The following is a 16,079-nucleotide window of genomic DNA, read 5'->3' as shown; positions in this document are numbered from 1 at the left end:
TCAGCGTCCATGTCCCCAAGCTGTTAGGAAGGGAGAGGAAGGTGGTGGGTGGGGGGGAAGGAGGGTTGCTCAGGGGTCCTGGAAGAACCACCGGACAAAACCATGCAGACCTTTTTAGGTCTTGTTGAGACTGTTGGGAAACCTTCTTACTGTCTAACCCAATCAGACTCTCAGCGAGGCAAATGTCTGCAAACTGGACTTGCAAATGTTTTCAAAGTGATTTCTGCAACACTGCAGAGCCTCGGGCCAGCAACCAGCGTGTATTATGTATATACTGTATGCAGAAAGGTACAGTACATACAAAACTTTTCTTTCTCTTGGGTTCATCACACGTACTCAAGCTCAACAGCATGCACCTTGAGACCAATGATATCATCTCCTCTCAGAGAGTCCTTGGCATGAACATGAAGACTTTTGACTTATCGTGAGTCAGATTATTTTTTAGTAGAAAAGTAATTTCAAGCAGCAAATTGTAATGTCAGAATAGTAGAATAAATGTGGCAAATCGTTTGGATGGTGCACCGGCTGAAGACCAGCGTCAATCTACTTCAGTGGCTTTTAATAATGTTGGGCTTGTCAGGAGATATCTCGTGTTCTGTTAGGAGAGGGGTGTCCAAACTTTTTCCATAAGAGCCAAATCCAAAGAATCCAAATCCACTTCACTTGATATTTCTATGCTTTTGTTTTCTTGAATACATGCTAAAAAAAAAATAAAATAAAAAAAAATGTTCCTGAGGGAACTCTCCTGAAAGAATCAATAAAGTACTATCTATCTATCTATCTATCTATCTATCTATCTATCTATCTATCTATCTATCTATCTATCTAAAAGCAATTTAAAAATAGGAGTGTCCTGATACAGCTTTGTTTTACTTGTGATACAATGCAATACAATGAGCCTTGAGTTTCGGCCAGTACTGATACTGATATCAGCAGGAATCATACATACTTTACGCAGTTTGTAGTGTGGAATATGAAAAATGTTTTGATCATGTGAAATTAGTCAAACAGAGAACAATGGTAGGTATGAAAAACACTAACCTATTCATTATTAAACGTCCAGAATGGACTTATGCTGTTTTTAAGTTGAAGTTGAGAGGTAATATTTTTTTGGTGGGCACAATAATGTCAGGTTTGTCACTGACAGTTCAGTTAGGTTTTGGTTTTTCCTGTCTTTGTTTCCTGTCAGCGCTCTTATTTTGGTTATTTCCTGATTATCTCCTTGAGTGCTTTGTCCCCTCAGCTGTGGCTGATTGGCACCTGGCCACACCTGGTGTCAATCAGCCAGCTGCTATTTGAACCTGCCTTCCTCTCCAATCAGTGCTGGATTATTGTCACTACTACCTGTCATAATATTTATCGTTGTAGCTCTGTCTACTTTTGTTCACTCTGCTCATGTCATAGTTCCTTCGTGTCACAGCAAGTGTTTTTGTTTCTTGTCGACAGTTAGCCTTTGTGCTATTTTAGTTCATAGCCAAGTTTGTTCTCCGCCTTGTGCGCGCCTTTTGTTTGTTTTTTTGCTATAGTGTTAAATCAAATCATGTTTTCCTGGACAAAGCCTGCCATCTCCGCATCTTGGGGTTCGTCACCAACATACTCTGACAAATAATTCATGAAGTTAAGCTCATTACCACCACACAGTAAGTTGAATAATGCGGACACGTTTGTTACTGGATACTTACTTCTGCCTTGGAGACTTTGTAAGTGTAAGTAACATGCAACTATAATCATTTGATACTTGTTTATGTTGATACATGTGCTGGTTTAAAATGCAAAATTGTGCAATAAAGGACACTTAATATGTATTTCTAGCTTGGGTGCTATTGGGTACTTAGCTGTTGTGTAGCTGTGCTAGCTCCCAGTAGCCTATAAGCTAAAGTACCAGAAAAGACCAACTTTGTGTGCTTACTGAAGGAAATTTAGATAATTTGTTATTTACTGCTGCTTTCAAAATCATTTTGCAAGGACATCTTCATACCAAGGCGTTCTCCGTTTGGTTCAATAAAGCTAAAGTGAACTAGTTGAATACACACTCAGAGTCATATATAGCAGCCATCCACGACGGGGTAGAAAAGCTAGGCATTTGTGGAAGGTTAACTGATAGTCCCGCTACTGGAACTGGCAGATTTGGTACTTTTGGAATTTGGAGGTTGACATTTGGTAGATTCACATTGGGCAGATTACTTGTTAAACTCCTGCAGAAGAGACAGACAAAAAGAAACAACAAGAACAAAAAAAACGTAACAGTGGTGTGGGTGCTGCAGATAAGCCATGTGACACTCATTACTCAAAAGTGAAGCATCGTTAAAAAATAGGGGGGTGCACATGTAAACAAAATGAAAAGACCTGCAGCTAGACTCACATTTAAAAAAAAAAGTACATTATCGAAAATATAAAATAAAACATTTTTTTGCAACACATTCATTGTATGTAATCAAAACATAGAAGCAAGAGTGTGAAAGAAACAACAAATGATAAACAAGACCAGTGGGCCGGAGGCGTTTCCGTGTCTGGCATCACGTCAGAAGCACAAATTATGAAGGTTAGTTCACAGAGCAAAAAAATAATATTAGCCTGAATGTGCTGCAGAGAAATGACTAAGACATACATTAGTCAGAAACAGTAAGTAACCTTTTCTTCTACCATATAAAAATGAAAAGTTACTTGTTTGTTAACATTACAGCTCTTCCAAAGTTGCGTCCTCAGCTCTGCCGCCGTCTGAATAAAAAATATCCGCGCTCCAAGCATCCAATACAAAGACTGAGGCTCCTTACTTTACAGGCTCCCAGGACTCTCGCTCAAAGCCTTTGTGTATTGACTGAGCGATGGAGGACTCCATCAGGTCCACATATCTAACCACCAGAGGAGCATACAGATCCTGGAGGTGCTTGTGGAACTTTCCGTTGCACAGATGATCTGTGTGAAAAGAAAGACAGGAACGCAGTCTTACCGCCGTGGCTGTAGGCAACCTCCTGTCGTTTTTTTTTTTTTTATAAACTCAACAAGACAGTGGGAGCTTCATTTTAAATGCAGTGGTATCTCAGTTTTTCTTTGTAATCCAAATGGTCAGACCGAAACAAAAACAATGTTTTTCAATAACAAACAATGTAAATCCAATTAATGTGTTCCAGACACTCCAAAATATGAAGACAAAACACATTTTATAAACACATAAAACATTGTGAAATACATATAAATGATGAAAGAAATGTATAAATGAACATTTAACGTCACGTTTATCTCTATCGTTCGCAAAGACTGTGATGAGCGGCAGTAGTGCTCAATAAAAAAAAAAAGCTACAGAGATTGACTTTGCGGTTATTGTCACCAAAATTATCATGGTTATCATTATCATCACAGTATTGTTATATGTGCTCTAAAAGTACTCTTATTACACATAGTTTTATTTAAAAAAATAAACACAATAAATATACAGCCACACAATATACTCTGCAGAAGAAACACGTGACCGGTATATAATGATATTGTTCTGGCTACTTAAAGGCCTACTGAAACCCACTACTACCGACCACGCAGTCTGATAGTTTATGTATCAATGATGAAATCTTAACATTGCAACACATGCCAATACGGCCGGGTTAGCTTACTAAAGTGCAATTTTAAATTTCGCGTGAAATATCCTGCTGAAAACGTCTCGGTATGATGACGCCTGCGCGTGACGTCACGGATTGTAGAGGACATTTTGGGACAGCATGGTGGCCAGCTATTAAGTCGTCTGTTTTCATCGCAAAATTCCACAGTATTCTGGACATCTGTGTTGGTGAATCTTTTGCAATTTGTTCAATGAACCGTGGAGACAGCAAAGAAGAAAGCTGTAGGTGGGAAGCGGTGTATTGCGGAAGGTGTTGTGCCGTACAACGCACCCCCGCCGTAGAATGCACCCCTTGACCGTTGTGCCGGATAACACAGCCGGTGTTTGATTACATTCCCGAAAGATGACAGTCAAGCTTTACCATTGGCCTGCGGAGAACTGGGACAACAGAGACTCTTACCAGGAGGACTTTGAGTTGGATGCGCAGACGCGGTACCGTGAGTACGCATGCAGCTGCGGCTTCCAAACATTTGATCGCTTGCCCGTACGTGCGTGCCGCTATGTGCATGTCACGTACGTAACTTTGGGGACTTTGGGGAAATATATGTGCTGTATGAACTTTGGGGAGGTGAACGGTTCTTTGGGCTGTGGGATTGAGTGTGTTGTGCAGGTGTTTGAGTTGTATTGGCGGGTTATATGGACGGGAGGGGGGAGGTGTTTGTTATGCGGGATTAATTTGTGGCATATTAAATATAAGCCTGGTTGTTATATGTCTTGTGTTTATTTACTGTTTTAGTCATTCCCAGCTGAATATCAGGTCCCACCCGCCTCTCACAGCATCTTCCCTATCTGAATCGCTCCCACTGCCCTCTAGTCCTTCACTCTCACTTTCCTCATCCACAAATCTTTCATCCTCGCTCAAATTAATGGGGAAATCGTCGCTTTCTCGGTCCGAATCGTTCTCGCTGCTGGTGGCCATGATTGTAAACAATGTGCAGATGTGAGGAGCTCCACAACCTGTGACGTCACGCTACTCGTCTGCTACTTCCGGTACAGGCAAGGCTTTTTTTTATCAGCGACCAAAAGTTGCGAACTTTATTGTCGATGTTCTCTACTAAATCCTTTCAGCAAAAATATGGCAATATCGCGAAATGATCAAGTATGACACATAGAATGGACCTGCTATCCCCGTTTAAATAAGAAAATCGCATTTCAGTAGGCCTTTAAGAGCTATATATTATTTATTTGCGTGTTTGAATATGTTTTTCTTCCGTTTTAATTTGTGAAAGTTTTTTTAATGATAAAGGGTGCGTCACGTCCGGTTTATGTGACGTCACGCAAATTCACTTCCAGTATTGATCTATCGCTCTGTCTAAGAGAGCACAGTCTGTAGATTTATTGTGCACAGTTGAATACCTTAGCTACTCAGACAGTAATGTGTTTATTGTAGTATTAGGGCGGTGTGGCTCAGTTGGTAGAGTGGCCGTGCCAGCAACTTGAGGGTTCCAGGTTTGATCCCTGCTTTCGCCATCCTAGTCACTGCCGTTGTGTCCTTAGACAAGACACTTTACCCACCTGCTCCCAGTGCCACCCACACTGGTTTGAATGTAGCTTAAAGATGTCGATAATGTGTTTCACGATGTAAAGTGCTTTGAGTCTCTGGAGAAAAGCGCTATATAAATATAATTAACTTCACTTATACAAGTTTAGATTGGGGAATGCTGTTTGTTTTATTGGAGAAAGTGTCACGGCCAGGGCGCATTGGAATGTGCCCTCATCCTTGCGCTCTGCTTGTCGCACCTCGGGACACGCCCACGGCCGCGCACATCCAGGGACGCGCAATGCGCGTCTCCGCCCTGCAGCATCCACCAGCTGCAATCATTCACCGGCAATCGGCGCACCTGCCTGTAATGAGGGAGCTGCCTTCATAAGCCTGCTCAACCTGCCATCACGGGCCGGAATATAGTCTTCTGTACCGTAAGCCGACACAAGCTTTATGCGCTCTCTCTCTGTCCTGATCTCTGTGCTTTCCCTGCGTTTATTGTCGTGTCCTCCCTCACCCCGCAGTTCCCTGTGTGCATCCCCGAGTCAAGCTGTGCGACTTGTGCTCCTGGATCTTCCCTGCCTGCCTCGTGCTTCCTGGTTCTCAACTCCTCGCTTGCCCCTGAACTACGACGACTCGCTCCTGCCTCTCGACCCCGCTTCCGCCCCTGGACAACCCTGCCTGCCTTGCCCTTGTCGGACAGCACCGCTCCTCTAAACACGTACCTCCAACATTTACGGTAAAACCCTCCAGTTAAATACTACACATAGTCTGTCACCCATTCCCTTTTGGATTTTGTCACACACACCATTCTATAGTTTATTAGTATTGTTTATTATTATATATATATATATATAATAAATCTTTGAACATTACTGCCCCCTGGTGTTAGTTGCCGTCACCTCCCCTCTGAACCACAACAGTAAGACGTTAATGTCGCTTGTTTTATGTTAGCATTTGAGCTTGCTTCCCCAGTAATGAACAGTGTCAACAGTCCGTGAGTTTATCAAAGTGTTATCAATCACGATTCTACGATCATTTTAATTTAAAACGATAATACTAACCGTGGGAAGTTATACTGCGGGTTTTACTATACGGTTTATTGTTACATATACCTAGTCACTCTCAATGTTTTGTTGTACAATAACAGACGGTGTGAGTAACCATATTTTGCAAAAAAAATTCTGTGGAAAAAACAGTTATATAAAAGTGGGGATTGTTTTGTGTCATGTTTGTGTGTCCTCTCAATTTCTCTTTTGATTGATATTCTGAATGTTGCTGGACTGGGTTTGGTTTTGGAATTGGAATTGGAATATTATGGTATTATTGTGAATTATTTTGTTGGACTGATTAATTAAAAAAAAAAAATTTTTTTTAAAAGTGGGGAATGGTTACCGAAACCGAGGTACCACTGAATCATGAGTGGACAGTTTAATTTATCACTGCATGCACTTTAAAATACGGATTGCATAATCAAGTGACTGGGATAAGTTGTGTGGTCCACTAAAGTAACTAAATATGACTTTGTTTAAAGGTCGAACAAAAGTACAACAGCAAAAAGAGCAATCCAAAGTCTTACAGTCTGTCCGGAGAAAATCGTTGAGGAGCTGGAAGAGCGGGAAACTGTCCCAGCTCTCAGGCGACTGGATCTCCAGAGCGGCGTCCATGTCGATGGCGTAAAGGGCCAGGAAGTTCTCGGCGTGCTCCACCATGAGGTCGGTCCACCAGGCAAACGCCTGCAGACACAGTGATAGGAAAAAAGGAAGCGGGTGAAACGTGAAAAAAAAATGACAAAAGGTCAAAAGTAAAGATTATTCTAGATTCTTGTTATTGTCAACTTTTATGAACTTGTGCTGTGAATTTGAGGATGATTACGATAGCAAGTTTGCATGAGTGAGCCAGAACCCAACCAGATCCAGCAGATGGTGCTGTGGTGAAAAAAGCTTATTAAAGTAATGAGCTAATTTAATAAATATACATTAGCTCGTATTCTCATCCCAATAGTTCCTGTTTTTACTTAGTTTGTGTCAGTCTGACTTCCTGTTCCTGCCAACTCTTAAAAAAGTTAAAGTTAAAGTACCAATGATTGTCACACACACACTAGGTGTAGCGAAATTATTCTCTGCATTTGACCCATCACCCTTGATCACCCCCTGGGAGGTGAGGGGAGCAGTGGGCAGCAGCAGTGGCCGCGCCCGGGAATCATTTTGGTGATTTAACCCCCAATTCCAACCCTTGATGCTGAGTGCCAAGCAGGGAGGTAATGGGTCCCATTTTTATAGTCTTTGGTATGACTCGGCCGGGGTTTGAACTCACAACCTACCGATCTCAGGGCGGACACTCTAACCACTAGGCCACTGAGTCCTGTCCTTTCTGTGCTTTGCAAGACAGCACAGTCCTCTGGACCATGTTGTCAAGGATATGGCATCATAGTGTGACTCATTAGATTAGATTAGATAGTACTTTATTAATCCCCGAGGGGAAATTAGATTTGCATGTAAGTAAACCGAAGATAATCATGAAGACTAAATTAATGATGTTCAGTTTAGGGTTTATTATTTCTACCAGGTTGGTTTGTCTGTTAGTCAGCAATATAACTCACAGTCTTACAGGGCGGATTTGCGAAAAGTAAAAAATGGGATAAAGAACAAGTCATTTTATTTTGGGGGCAATCAAAAAAGATTGAATATGTTACTTTACCTTACATTTTTTTTTGCAGCTCAACTTCTGTTTGTGTATGCAAGCGGTCTCGCCTCCACCCACAGAGACAGAGACAGTGGATGACTGATAAAAGGGTTCACTCTGTTTAATTCCTTCTGCCACAGATAGTTTGAAAAGTTATGAGGAGATCTTGATAAAACTGTCAAGAAATGGGATATCTAACAGGTGATTACATTTTTTGGACTGATCCAGATTATTTCTACTTCGCTATTTTTCGTTTACGTTACATGGCTCAATTTTTTTCTGCATGTCTATGCTTGCAGTCCCACCTCCACCCACAGAGACAAAGACTGCCAAAAAGGGTATACTCCGTCAAAGGATTATTGTCATTTAGTTGACAATAATAAGAATGAAAAACATACAGTAGCTTCATGCTTATGAACAATTCCATGATGCGTCTCATTGGTGTTTCCATTCAAACATGGAAAAAACATTGTTCACGTGTTACGTTTGCCAAGGTTGCATTTGTATAAGCAGTATTGCATGTCTGCTCCCTTCCTTTTTTTGGAATTTATTGGCATGCAGATGTGAAATTTCCCTGCATGCTTTGCTGCCAAGCTGTATAAAAAAATATAAGTGGTGCTGCCATTCACATCAGCCGCATACAACAAACCTGCAGCCCGCTGGATGTGAATGCCACTCATCACATGCACATCGTCGTCCTTATTAGGGGTGCCCCGATACGACTTTTTCACTTCTGATACGATACCAATATTGCAGCCTTGACTATTGGTCGATACCGATATCAATCTGATACATTACCAGCACAAATAATAGATACCTTTGATTTATTTTGTAGTGTATAATGTTGTTAAAGTATTGATCAAGTGATACGTTGTTGGATAGACTGCATAGAATCTGGAATGGACTAGTTGTAATAATTAGTTTTCTTACACTTCTGAGTATCATTTGCAATTCAGTTTGTCCTAGGTGTGTTGCCGTAGTAGGGAAGTAGTCTTTGCAATCAAGTTGAATGTGCCAGTCTTGCCTTTTGTTGAGCCCTACAAAGTGGTTACACTGTAAGTAGTGTACTTATTACAAACCAGCTGTGTTGTAATGAGCATCTTAGTTGTAGTTTTCATTAACACATTTTGAGGTGTTGAAATCGCCAATGCAAATCAGTAACATCTGTATGGCATATCCAATGTAAATTAGCATTGAGCTAGCACATTTGTTTTAAATGTATTTCTTATGTTTTGGCAGAGGTGTGGACTCGAGTCACATGACTTGGACTCGAGTCAGACTCGAGTCATGAATTTGATGACTTTAGACTCGACTTGACAAAATGTAAAAAGACTTGCAACTCGACTTAGACTTTAACATCAATGACTTGTGACTTCACTTGGACTTGAGCCTTTTGAATTGACATGACTTGACATGACTTGCTACTTTCCCCAAAACCCAAAGATGAAAAAGTTATTCGGGAGCGCTCCGTATTTTTCATTGTGTACTTGTCTATCAGCGTTGCGTGTGTCAGCTGGTGTGGTCTCAGTACAACAGCCAATCAAATTAGATCTACTTTGTTTTCATCACACAGCATTCATCCAATCAAATTGCAGGACAACCAACGAAGAAGACATGTCCAAACCACACGCCAGTGAACAAAAAATGATGCCTAAAATAATTTTGTTTGGGTATAAAAATTACGAGGTGGTCAACACAAAACGGTTTGCAGTATGCAACACATGCGGTTCGAAAATGACTGATGGAGAGGCAACAACTTCCAACTTCGTCCGGCATTTGAAGTTGCACAAAGAACGGTAAGTTTTGAATGTAAGATAACGTTTATTGGCTAAGTAACGTGACTTTTATTTGCTGTGTAGTTAAATCAGTGAGGCTGTAAACTCACTGCTAACGTTATAACGTTATTGCAAACACGGGAATCTGTTGCAGTTCACTACCTTATTCATACTTTTTGTTCAGTGATTTTTTTAAGCAGGGTTACGTTAGTCAATATATCACACGTAACGTTAGACGGCGGTCAGCAGCACCGCGTATTTTAGCCACCTAAAAAAAGACAAAAATAGTCAAATAAAGGTCAGTTAAAATGTATACTATATTATGAATATGTGTACCGTTTTAGCTAGCTTTCTGACATACTGTTGGTTGTTTACCTCAGTGGTCCCCAACCACCGGGCCGCGGTCCGGTACTGGTCCGTGGATCGATTGGTATCGGGCCGCACAAGAAATATTTATTTTTATTTTTATTTTTTTTACTTTTTTTAATTAAATCAACATAAAAAACACAAGATACACTTACAAGTAGTGCACCAACCCAAAACAACTCTCTCCCCCCTTTTGTTCTGGGCATTGAACATGAAGACTCTTCCTTCACTGTTCCGAGTGGCCATGAGAGTCTTGGCAGTGCCTGCCTCCAGTGCTCCAGTGGAGCGAGTTTTCAGCCATGGTGGCATCATACTACGCCCCCATCGTGCACAAATGACTGACAGACTCTTGGCTAATTTGGTCTTTTGCAGATGCAATGCAGCATAGGGCCCTGACATATAAAAAGTACAACTTTTTTGTTATGTTCACGTATATGTCATGTTTTTTCAATGTTAACACTTTTGTACAAATAAGTACATTTGCACTTTATTTTTCAATGTGTTTGTTCTGTAAAGGAATGAGTTAATGTTTAAAATGACTGGTTAATAGTGCTATTATAAAGTGCAATGTCACCACAATTTTCTTTCCTGCAATTTAAAATGCACTTGTTTTAATAAATAAATACAGCGTTTGAAAGGCATACACAATCTGTGTTAATATATTAGTCTGTGGTTAAAAGGACTTGAAAGGACTCGAAACTCAAAATGCAGGACTTAGGACTTGACTTGAGACTTTCCAGTCTTGACTTTGGACTTGACTCGGGGCTTGCCTGTCTTGACTCGGGACTTGACTCGGACTTGAGGGCAAAGACTTGAGACTTACTTGTGACTTGCAAAACAATGACTTGGTCCCACCTCTGTGTTTTGGAATGTCACCTTGTATTTCATGTAAATCATATCAACATCGTTTATTTGTGTACTTTTACAGTGTTTTGAAATAAAAAAATGTTTGAAAGTCTCACAAATGGCGTCGACCTGTTATCTGTCTGCTAAGCTAGCAAGAAGAGACATTAGCGGGAGCAGAATAGACTGCTTCTATCGGATACGTATTTTTTGGATGATATAATATCGATATCAATATGTGATCGGGACACCCCAGTCCTTACGTTCTTTACTTCAGCACACAGCATCTCTGGTTAGTGTAGTCAGGCTTGTCTTCTGTCACACAGATCAAAGTCTTACCAAAATATGCTTTGTTGATTTCAATGTTCCTTACCTGCTGCAATGGCAAGACTACTTACCTGTCCACTTTCCAACTGCTAAGAGTTAACGCAACAAGAGGCGAACAAAGCTCTTCTACACTACAATTACCAAGAGATACTTCAAGCCAGGGATTGAAAGTCTCCAAAGTGGGTCAAAAATGGTAACTTTTAGAGCTTTAGTACTTCAGGGGTATACACAGATCCCTGTGCTCTACGGCAGTATAGCAGCCACTAAAGTGCTCGGTCAATGCAATCAGTCCACAGTGGACATGCATACTCATTCGGTTCTTACGTACCTCTTTTCCCTGCATGGACCAATCACAGTGAGAACACAAGAAGATGACAAATATTGAACGTTTGAGGCTTTTTTTTTAAGACAGCGTAGAAGGGAGATGAGGAGGAGAAGCTTAGTGGGGAGAAATGCTTGAACAAGAGCAGGACATCAATTGTCGGATGGAGAAGAAACAGATGTTAATGGTAGATTAAAGTCGGAGGTTCACAAACTCGACTGGTTCTGCATGCTTGGGAGAGAAAGGAAACCTCTTTATGGCCCGATGAGCATGCGTTATGATCGTTGTCATGTTTTGCAAGCTCCTCTTAGTCGCTGATGGTGCCGACCACACCCGTTTCCTCCAAAGAAGCTGCTTCTTGCCATAGTGGCACGCATGCCATACAATTAGGGCGTGGGGGAGGGTTGGTGCGTGAGAGGGTAAAAAAAACAAAAAACAAATACTGTACCGATTGATCTGCAGAACTCGTGACTGCCGCCTGTCAAGCATATTCAGAGAGATACAATAAATCTGCTTCATCTGCATATTAAGATCACACTCGATCATCATTTGCTGCTGATTGTGTTGGCAGTGATGCAAGATCCTCCTTAACTGTCGCTGCGTTCACACTTGTGCTTCAATACTATTGTACAGACCCAAAATAAATAAATAAAAGACTTTGTGCACTTTGGTGCGATTAGCTTAGGGCTCAGAGTGGTATTTGAGTCACATGACCTAAGGTGCGCAATAAAGAACAGTTACATAAAGTCAGGACTTGATTGGACAGCTTTGGCGACTCATAACTCAAATATTGTCTGCTGGGTTGAATAAGTAGGTTATCTTTATACTTTGCAAGATTTGCAGTCTTAGATTTCATGAAATGTTTGTCAAAAATATTTTGAAAGAGTCGTCTTAAGAGAAAACACATTTGATCGTACATGTTTTAATCACACCAGGATTTCCTTTTCGATTTTTTTGTGATTGTTCAATTGAGTTGAAACCTAAAATACTGGAATTTGCAGCAGATCTTTCAAAAAGTTGTAACGTTTTGAGGCTTAATTTGTCCCAAAAAACATTGCATCAGTTTTGTCCTGCTCTGTGCCTAACTTCGCATTCAATATTTTTGAATGTGTTATTAATATTGCTTTGCAACATTACAATAGCACATCATTTCAACTAATTTACTAAGATTAATGGGTGCATTGTTTAGAATTGTTTTATTACCAGACAGAAAAAGGAAACCTAACACACAATGTTTCTGAGTGTTGTTCCTGCTTTGTACTACACAAGAAGCAAACACGTTTTGATGAGTCAGTTGACGAGAGCTCAAGGACGGATCAGACTGGCAAAAATGACAATGTGCAATAAAGTTAAAGTTAAAGTCCCAATGATTGTCACACACACACACTAGGTGTGGTGAAATTTGTCCTCTGCATTTGACCCATCCCCTTGATCACCCCCTGGGAGGTGAGGGGAGCAGTGGGCAGCAGCGGTGCTGCGCCCGGTAATCATTTTTGGTGATTTAACCCCCAATTCCAACCCTTGATGCTGAGTGCCAAGCAGGGACGTAATGGCTCCCATTTTTATAGTCTTTGGTATGACTCGGCCGGGGTTTGAACTCACAACCTACCGATCTCAGGGCGGACACTCTAACCACTAGGCCACTGAGTAGCGGCGATTAGACAGAGTTGCGAATCCCTGCAAAATTCACTGAGATTGGTTGGAGAGTCTGATATTTACCATTTCTTTTAACACTGCTCAGTAGAGATGCGCGGTTTGCGGACACAACCGCGGAGTCCGCGGATTATCCGCGGATCGGGCGGATGAAATTTAAAAAAATAAGATTTTATCCGCTCGCGGGTCGGGTCGGGCGGATTAATTAGATTTTTTTTTTTTTTTTTTTTTTGCGGGTGGCAGTTAAACCAATTGGGAAATATATATACATAGTTAAATGTTGTTGCCCACATACGAAAAACGAGCAGGCACCTGCAGCATATGCCACAACAGAAGAAGAAAAAAGAAAAGAGATGGACACTTTTACGGAGCGGAGAAGGGACGCCTCGCCGGGGTCCGGGACCGAGGCTCCTTCCCCCGAGAGGGCCCCACCGGGAGCCGTAGCTGAGGCGATCCGCGAGAAGGGCCCGACGCAAGTCCAGGGTCACTACCGCGCCCACCGCACCGACACCCCGCCTCGTCCGCTTTCGCCGCGGCCGGCGTCACGCGCAGCAGATAAGCAGCTTACCTGCCCGCCACCCCCGTGGCCGGGGGCTCGTAACATGGGTCACTCCGCGCGCTCCGCCCGCGTAGCTTACCTGCTTGCTCGCAAAATGATTATTAGCATTCAGACAGGTTAAAATGTTGCTAAAACCATCACTTTTCTATCAGTCACAGTGACTTTTCAAAACAAAAATATTACAGCAAAAATCATATGGGTTGATTGACATGTTTATTCTGTAAGCTAACTTCAATAGTTTGAAATTATTTTGACAGTTAATGCCAGTTATCCTGTCAACCTTTCACAAGACTTCAATTTGTTAATTGAAAGTATAAATAGTATAAACACTTTTAACAGTATGTCGTGCTGTGAAATACAGCCGACAGGATGGCGCACCAAACACAAAGCAAGGCCATGCTGCAGGAGAACAATTAAGGACTTCTTTCATTTAAGGTTTGTGATAAACCATCAAACTCATTCGTTAAAAGGACTCTATAGTAATATAAAGCGAATTTTTCTGGACATTATCATGCAAGAAAAGTTTATTTTTGGGATCGCGATCACCGCGTAATGATTTTTAAAGGTTGCATTACATTATTAACTGTCCCATGTGATCAGCCAGTGCGATTGGAAGTCCATGCTCAATTATTGCCTCCGTAAATAAAACTTCGGCATTTATCACATCCAAAGAATCTGTTTGGGCGACGAAAAACGTTGAAAGTTTTCCACTTGTATCGCTAGCAACGGCATTAGACTTGTGTTTTTTTGTCCCAACGTGGTCTTTTACATCGCTAATTCCTCCGTGTCCGATCGAAAAATCTTGTCTGCACAAGGTGCAATTCGCGTAGTTTTCACCCTTTTTTTTTTTTTTTAATTAATATTAGATATATAACAACGGGCGGATGGCGGGCGGGTGCAGTTCTGATCAAACGTTACATCGGGTGGATGGCGGATGGTTGACGACTTTCTGCCGCGGTTGCGGATGAAATAAATTGCCTATCCGCGCATCTCTACTGCTCAGTGTCTTTAGTTCACAGTTGAGCTCAATTGAACCCAACCCTACCAGACTTCAATTGCAAGTAGACCGAGACCCATATCTAGAGCGACCTCAATCCGCTTGTTTGGTGCATACTGGTGTTCAGATGATGGCGTTCACCCTCTCGACCAAAAGAACTGTACTAGCAGAGCAAACGCACCAGAGTTTCTTTAAAACCAACCAAACATGACAAGTGTGAACGCAGCCTAAAAGCATGCAGAAATATTGTGAACCACGTCCTCATGCCAACTGTAAAAGAACTCCGGTTGAGCTATTCATGGATGAAGAATGCAACGTCAATAATTCCTTGGTTTTATTTAGCAAAGCATAGATGAGAGCAGCTTTATTTATAGCCGACTGACGGATTATAGAACAGTTTTTGAGAATAACGAATGTGTGCATGGAGGAGCGACAATTTTCCCTCACCTCAGCGTGGTGTTCCTGGTTCTGCTGGAGGACCTCGATGACTAACTCCGCCAGGCGAATGGTTTCCTCCAGTTTCTTGGCAGGTGTGACTAAGCGGGCCGCATTCTCTAAAACAAGGACCAGGGGGACAGCGAGGTTAAGCACAGAGCAGGACATAAGTCAAATTTATTTTCTTACTATTCTGACTTTTTTTTGCCTCATTTTGTATTTTCCTTTTGTTGAACATTTAGCACACAGGGATATTTTAATGAACATAAAGTTTGTATGTTCAGTGCTGCAGAACACAGAAGATGAAAAGCAGACATTGAGATGGAACATGCACCCTAAATAAAATAAGCATCTGTATTTAGAGCTGCTGCATGGCTATGTCACACACAGTGGAAAACAACACACATTTTGATTGATTAATGATTAAAACTGGAAATAACGCTGCTTATTGTTCCTCTCGCTTTTCACCTCACCTAAAATATTTGACTGTTTTATTGTTTGGGATGTAATGATACATTTTTAAAAGCATTAGATCATTCATTCCATAAATAATGCTTCTAAGAAACATGCCAAGACATTATATCATTAACAATTTATAGTATATTAGCCGTACATATGTAATATACTTTATGGAAGATGTGCTATACATGCATAAACTTTGTGTATCATATGTAAGGAATGTGTTTGAAGACATGAGAGATCATGTGTGACATGTGTGTATTCATATTCATTTAGTAATGTAAATGCTCTAACCATAGCCAGGGTGTTTATTTACTAACAAAAGGGATTGGCTGTTAATTGGAATCAAGTTTTTACTTTAAAATTATTTTGGAATGTGTTGGCTCTATTTGGCTGTGATTTATGAACAACCAAGCAGCAAAAGACCCAATGTTGTAATTAGAGTAAGGAATAAACTGCTCAGTCAGCTGAATAGCGCAAACATCAAATGGACCGCCATTGTTCTCTTGTGGAAGTCATAGAAAATAGTACAAACCCCGTTTCCATATGAGTTGGAAAATTG

At 41.2% G+C, this 16,079-nt stretch overlaps 1 protein-coding gene across 10 annotated transcripts in view; it reads right to left on the bottom strand.

Annotated features, from left to right (window-relative positions):
• The window catches only part of cadpsb (Ca2+-dependent activator protein for secretion b), a 286,320-nt gene that overhangs the window by 47,878 nt on the left and 222,363 nt on the right, over positions 1 to 16,079 (bottom strand). For 4 of the 10 annotated variants that reach the window (XM_061923572.1, XM_061923562.1, XM_061923564.2 and 1 more), the window contains 5 exons: positions 15,071 to 15,177; positions 11,863 to 11,892; positions 6,676 to 6,832; positions 2,775 to 2,916; positions 2,034 to 2,195 (listed from right to left, as the gene is read on the bottom strand). In XM_061923572.1, the coding sequence (XP_061779556.1) occupies positions 2,034 to 2,195; positions 2,775 to 2,916; positions 6,676 to 6,832; positions 11,863 to 11,892; positions 15,071 to 15,177 (598 nt within the window). The remainder of the gene's footprint in view (positions 1 to 2,033; positions 2,196 to 2,774; positions 2,917 to 6,675; positions 6,833 to 11,862; positions 11,893 to 15,070; positions 15,178 to 16,079) is intronic. The other 6 variants (XM_061923563.1, XM_061923565.1, XM_061923567.1 and 3 more) reach the window with 3 other exon arrangements.

The sequence above is a fragment of the Nerophis lumbriciformis genome, linkage group LG28 (genome assembly GCF_033978685.3).
Source record: "Nerophis lumbriciformis linkage group LG28, RoL_Nlum_v2.1, whole genome shotgun sequence".
NCBI classification, from domain to species: Eukaryota; Metazoa; Chordata; class Actinopteri; order Syngnathiformes; family Syngnathidae; genus Nerophis; species Nerophis lumbriciformis.
This window is presented reverse-complemented; position numbering and strand designations above follow the sequence as displayed.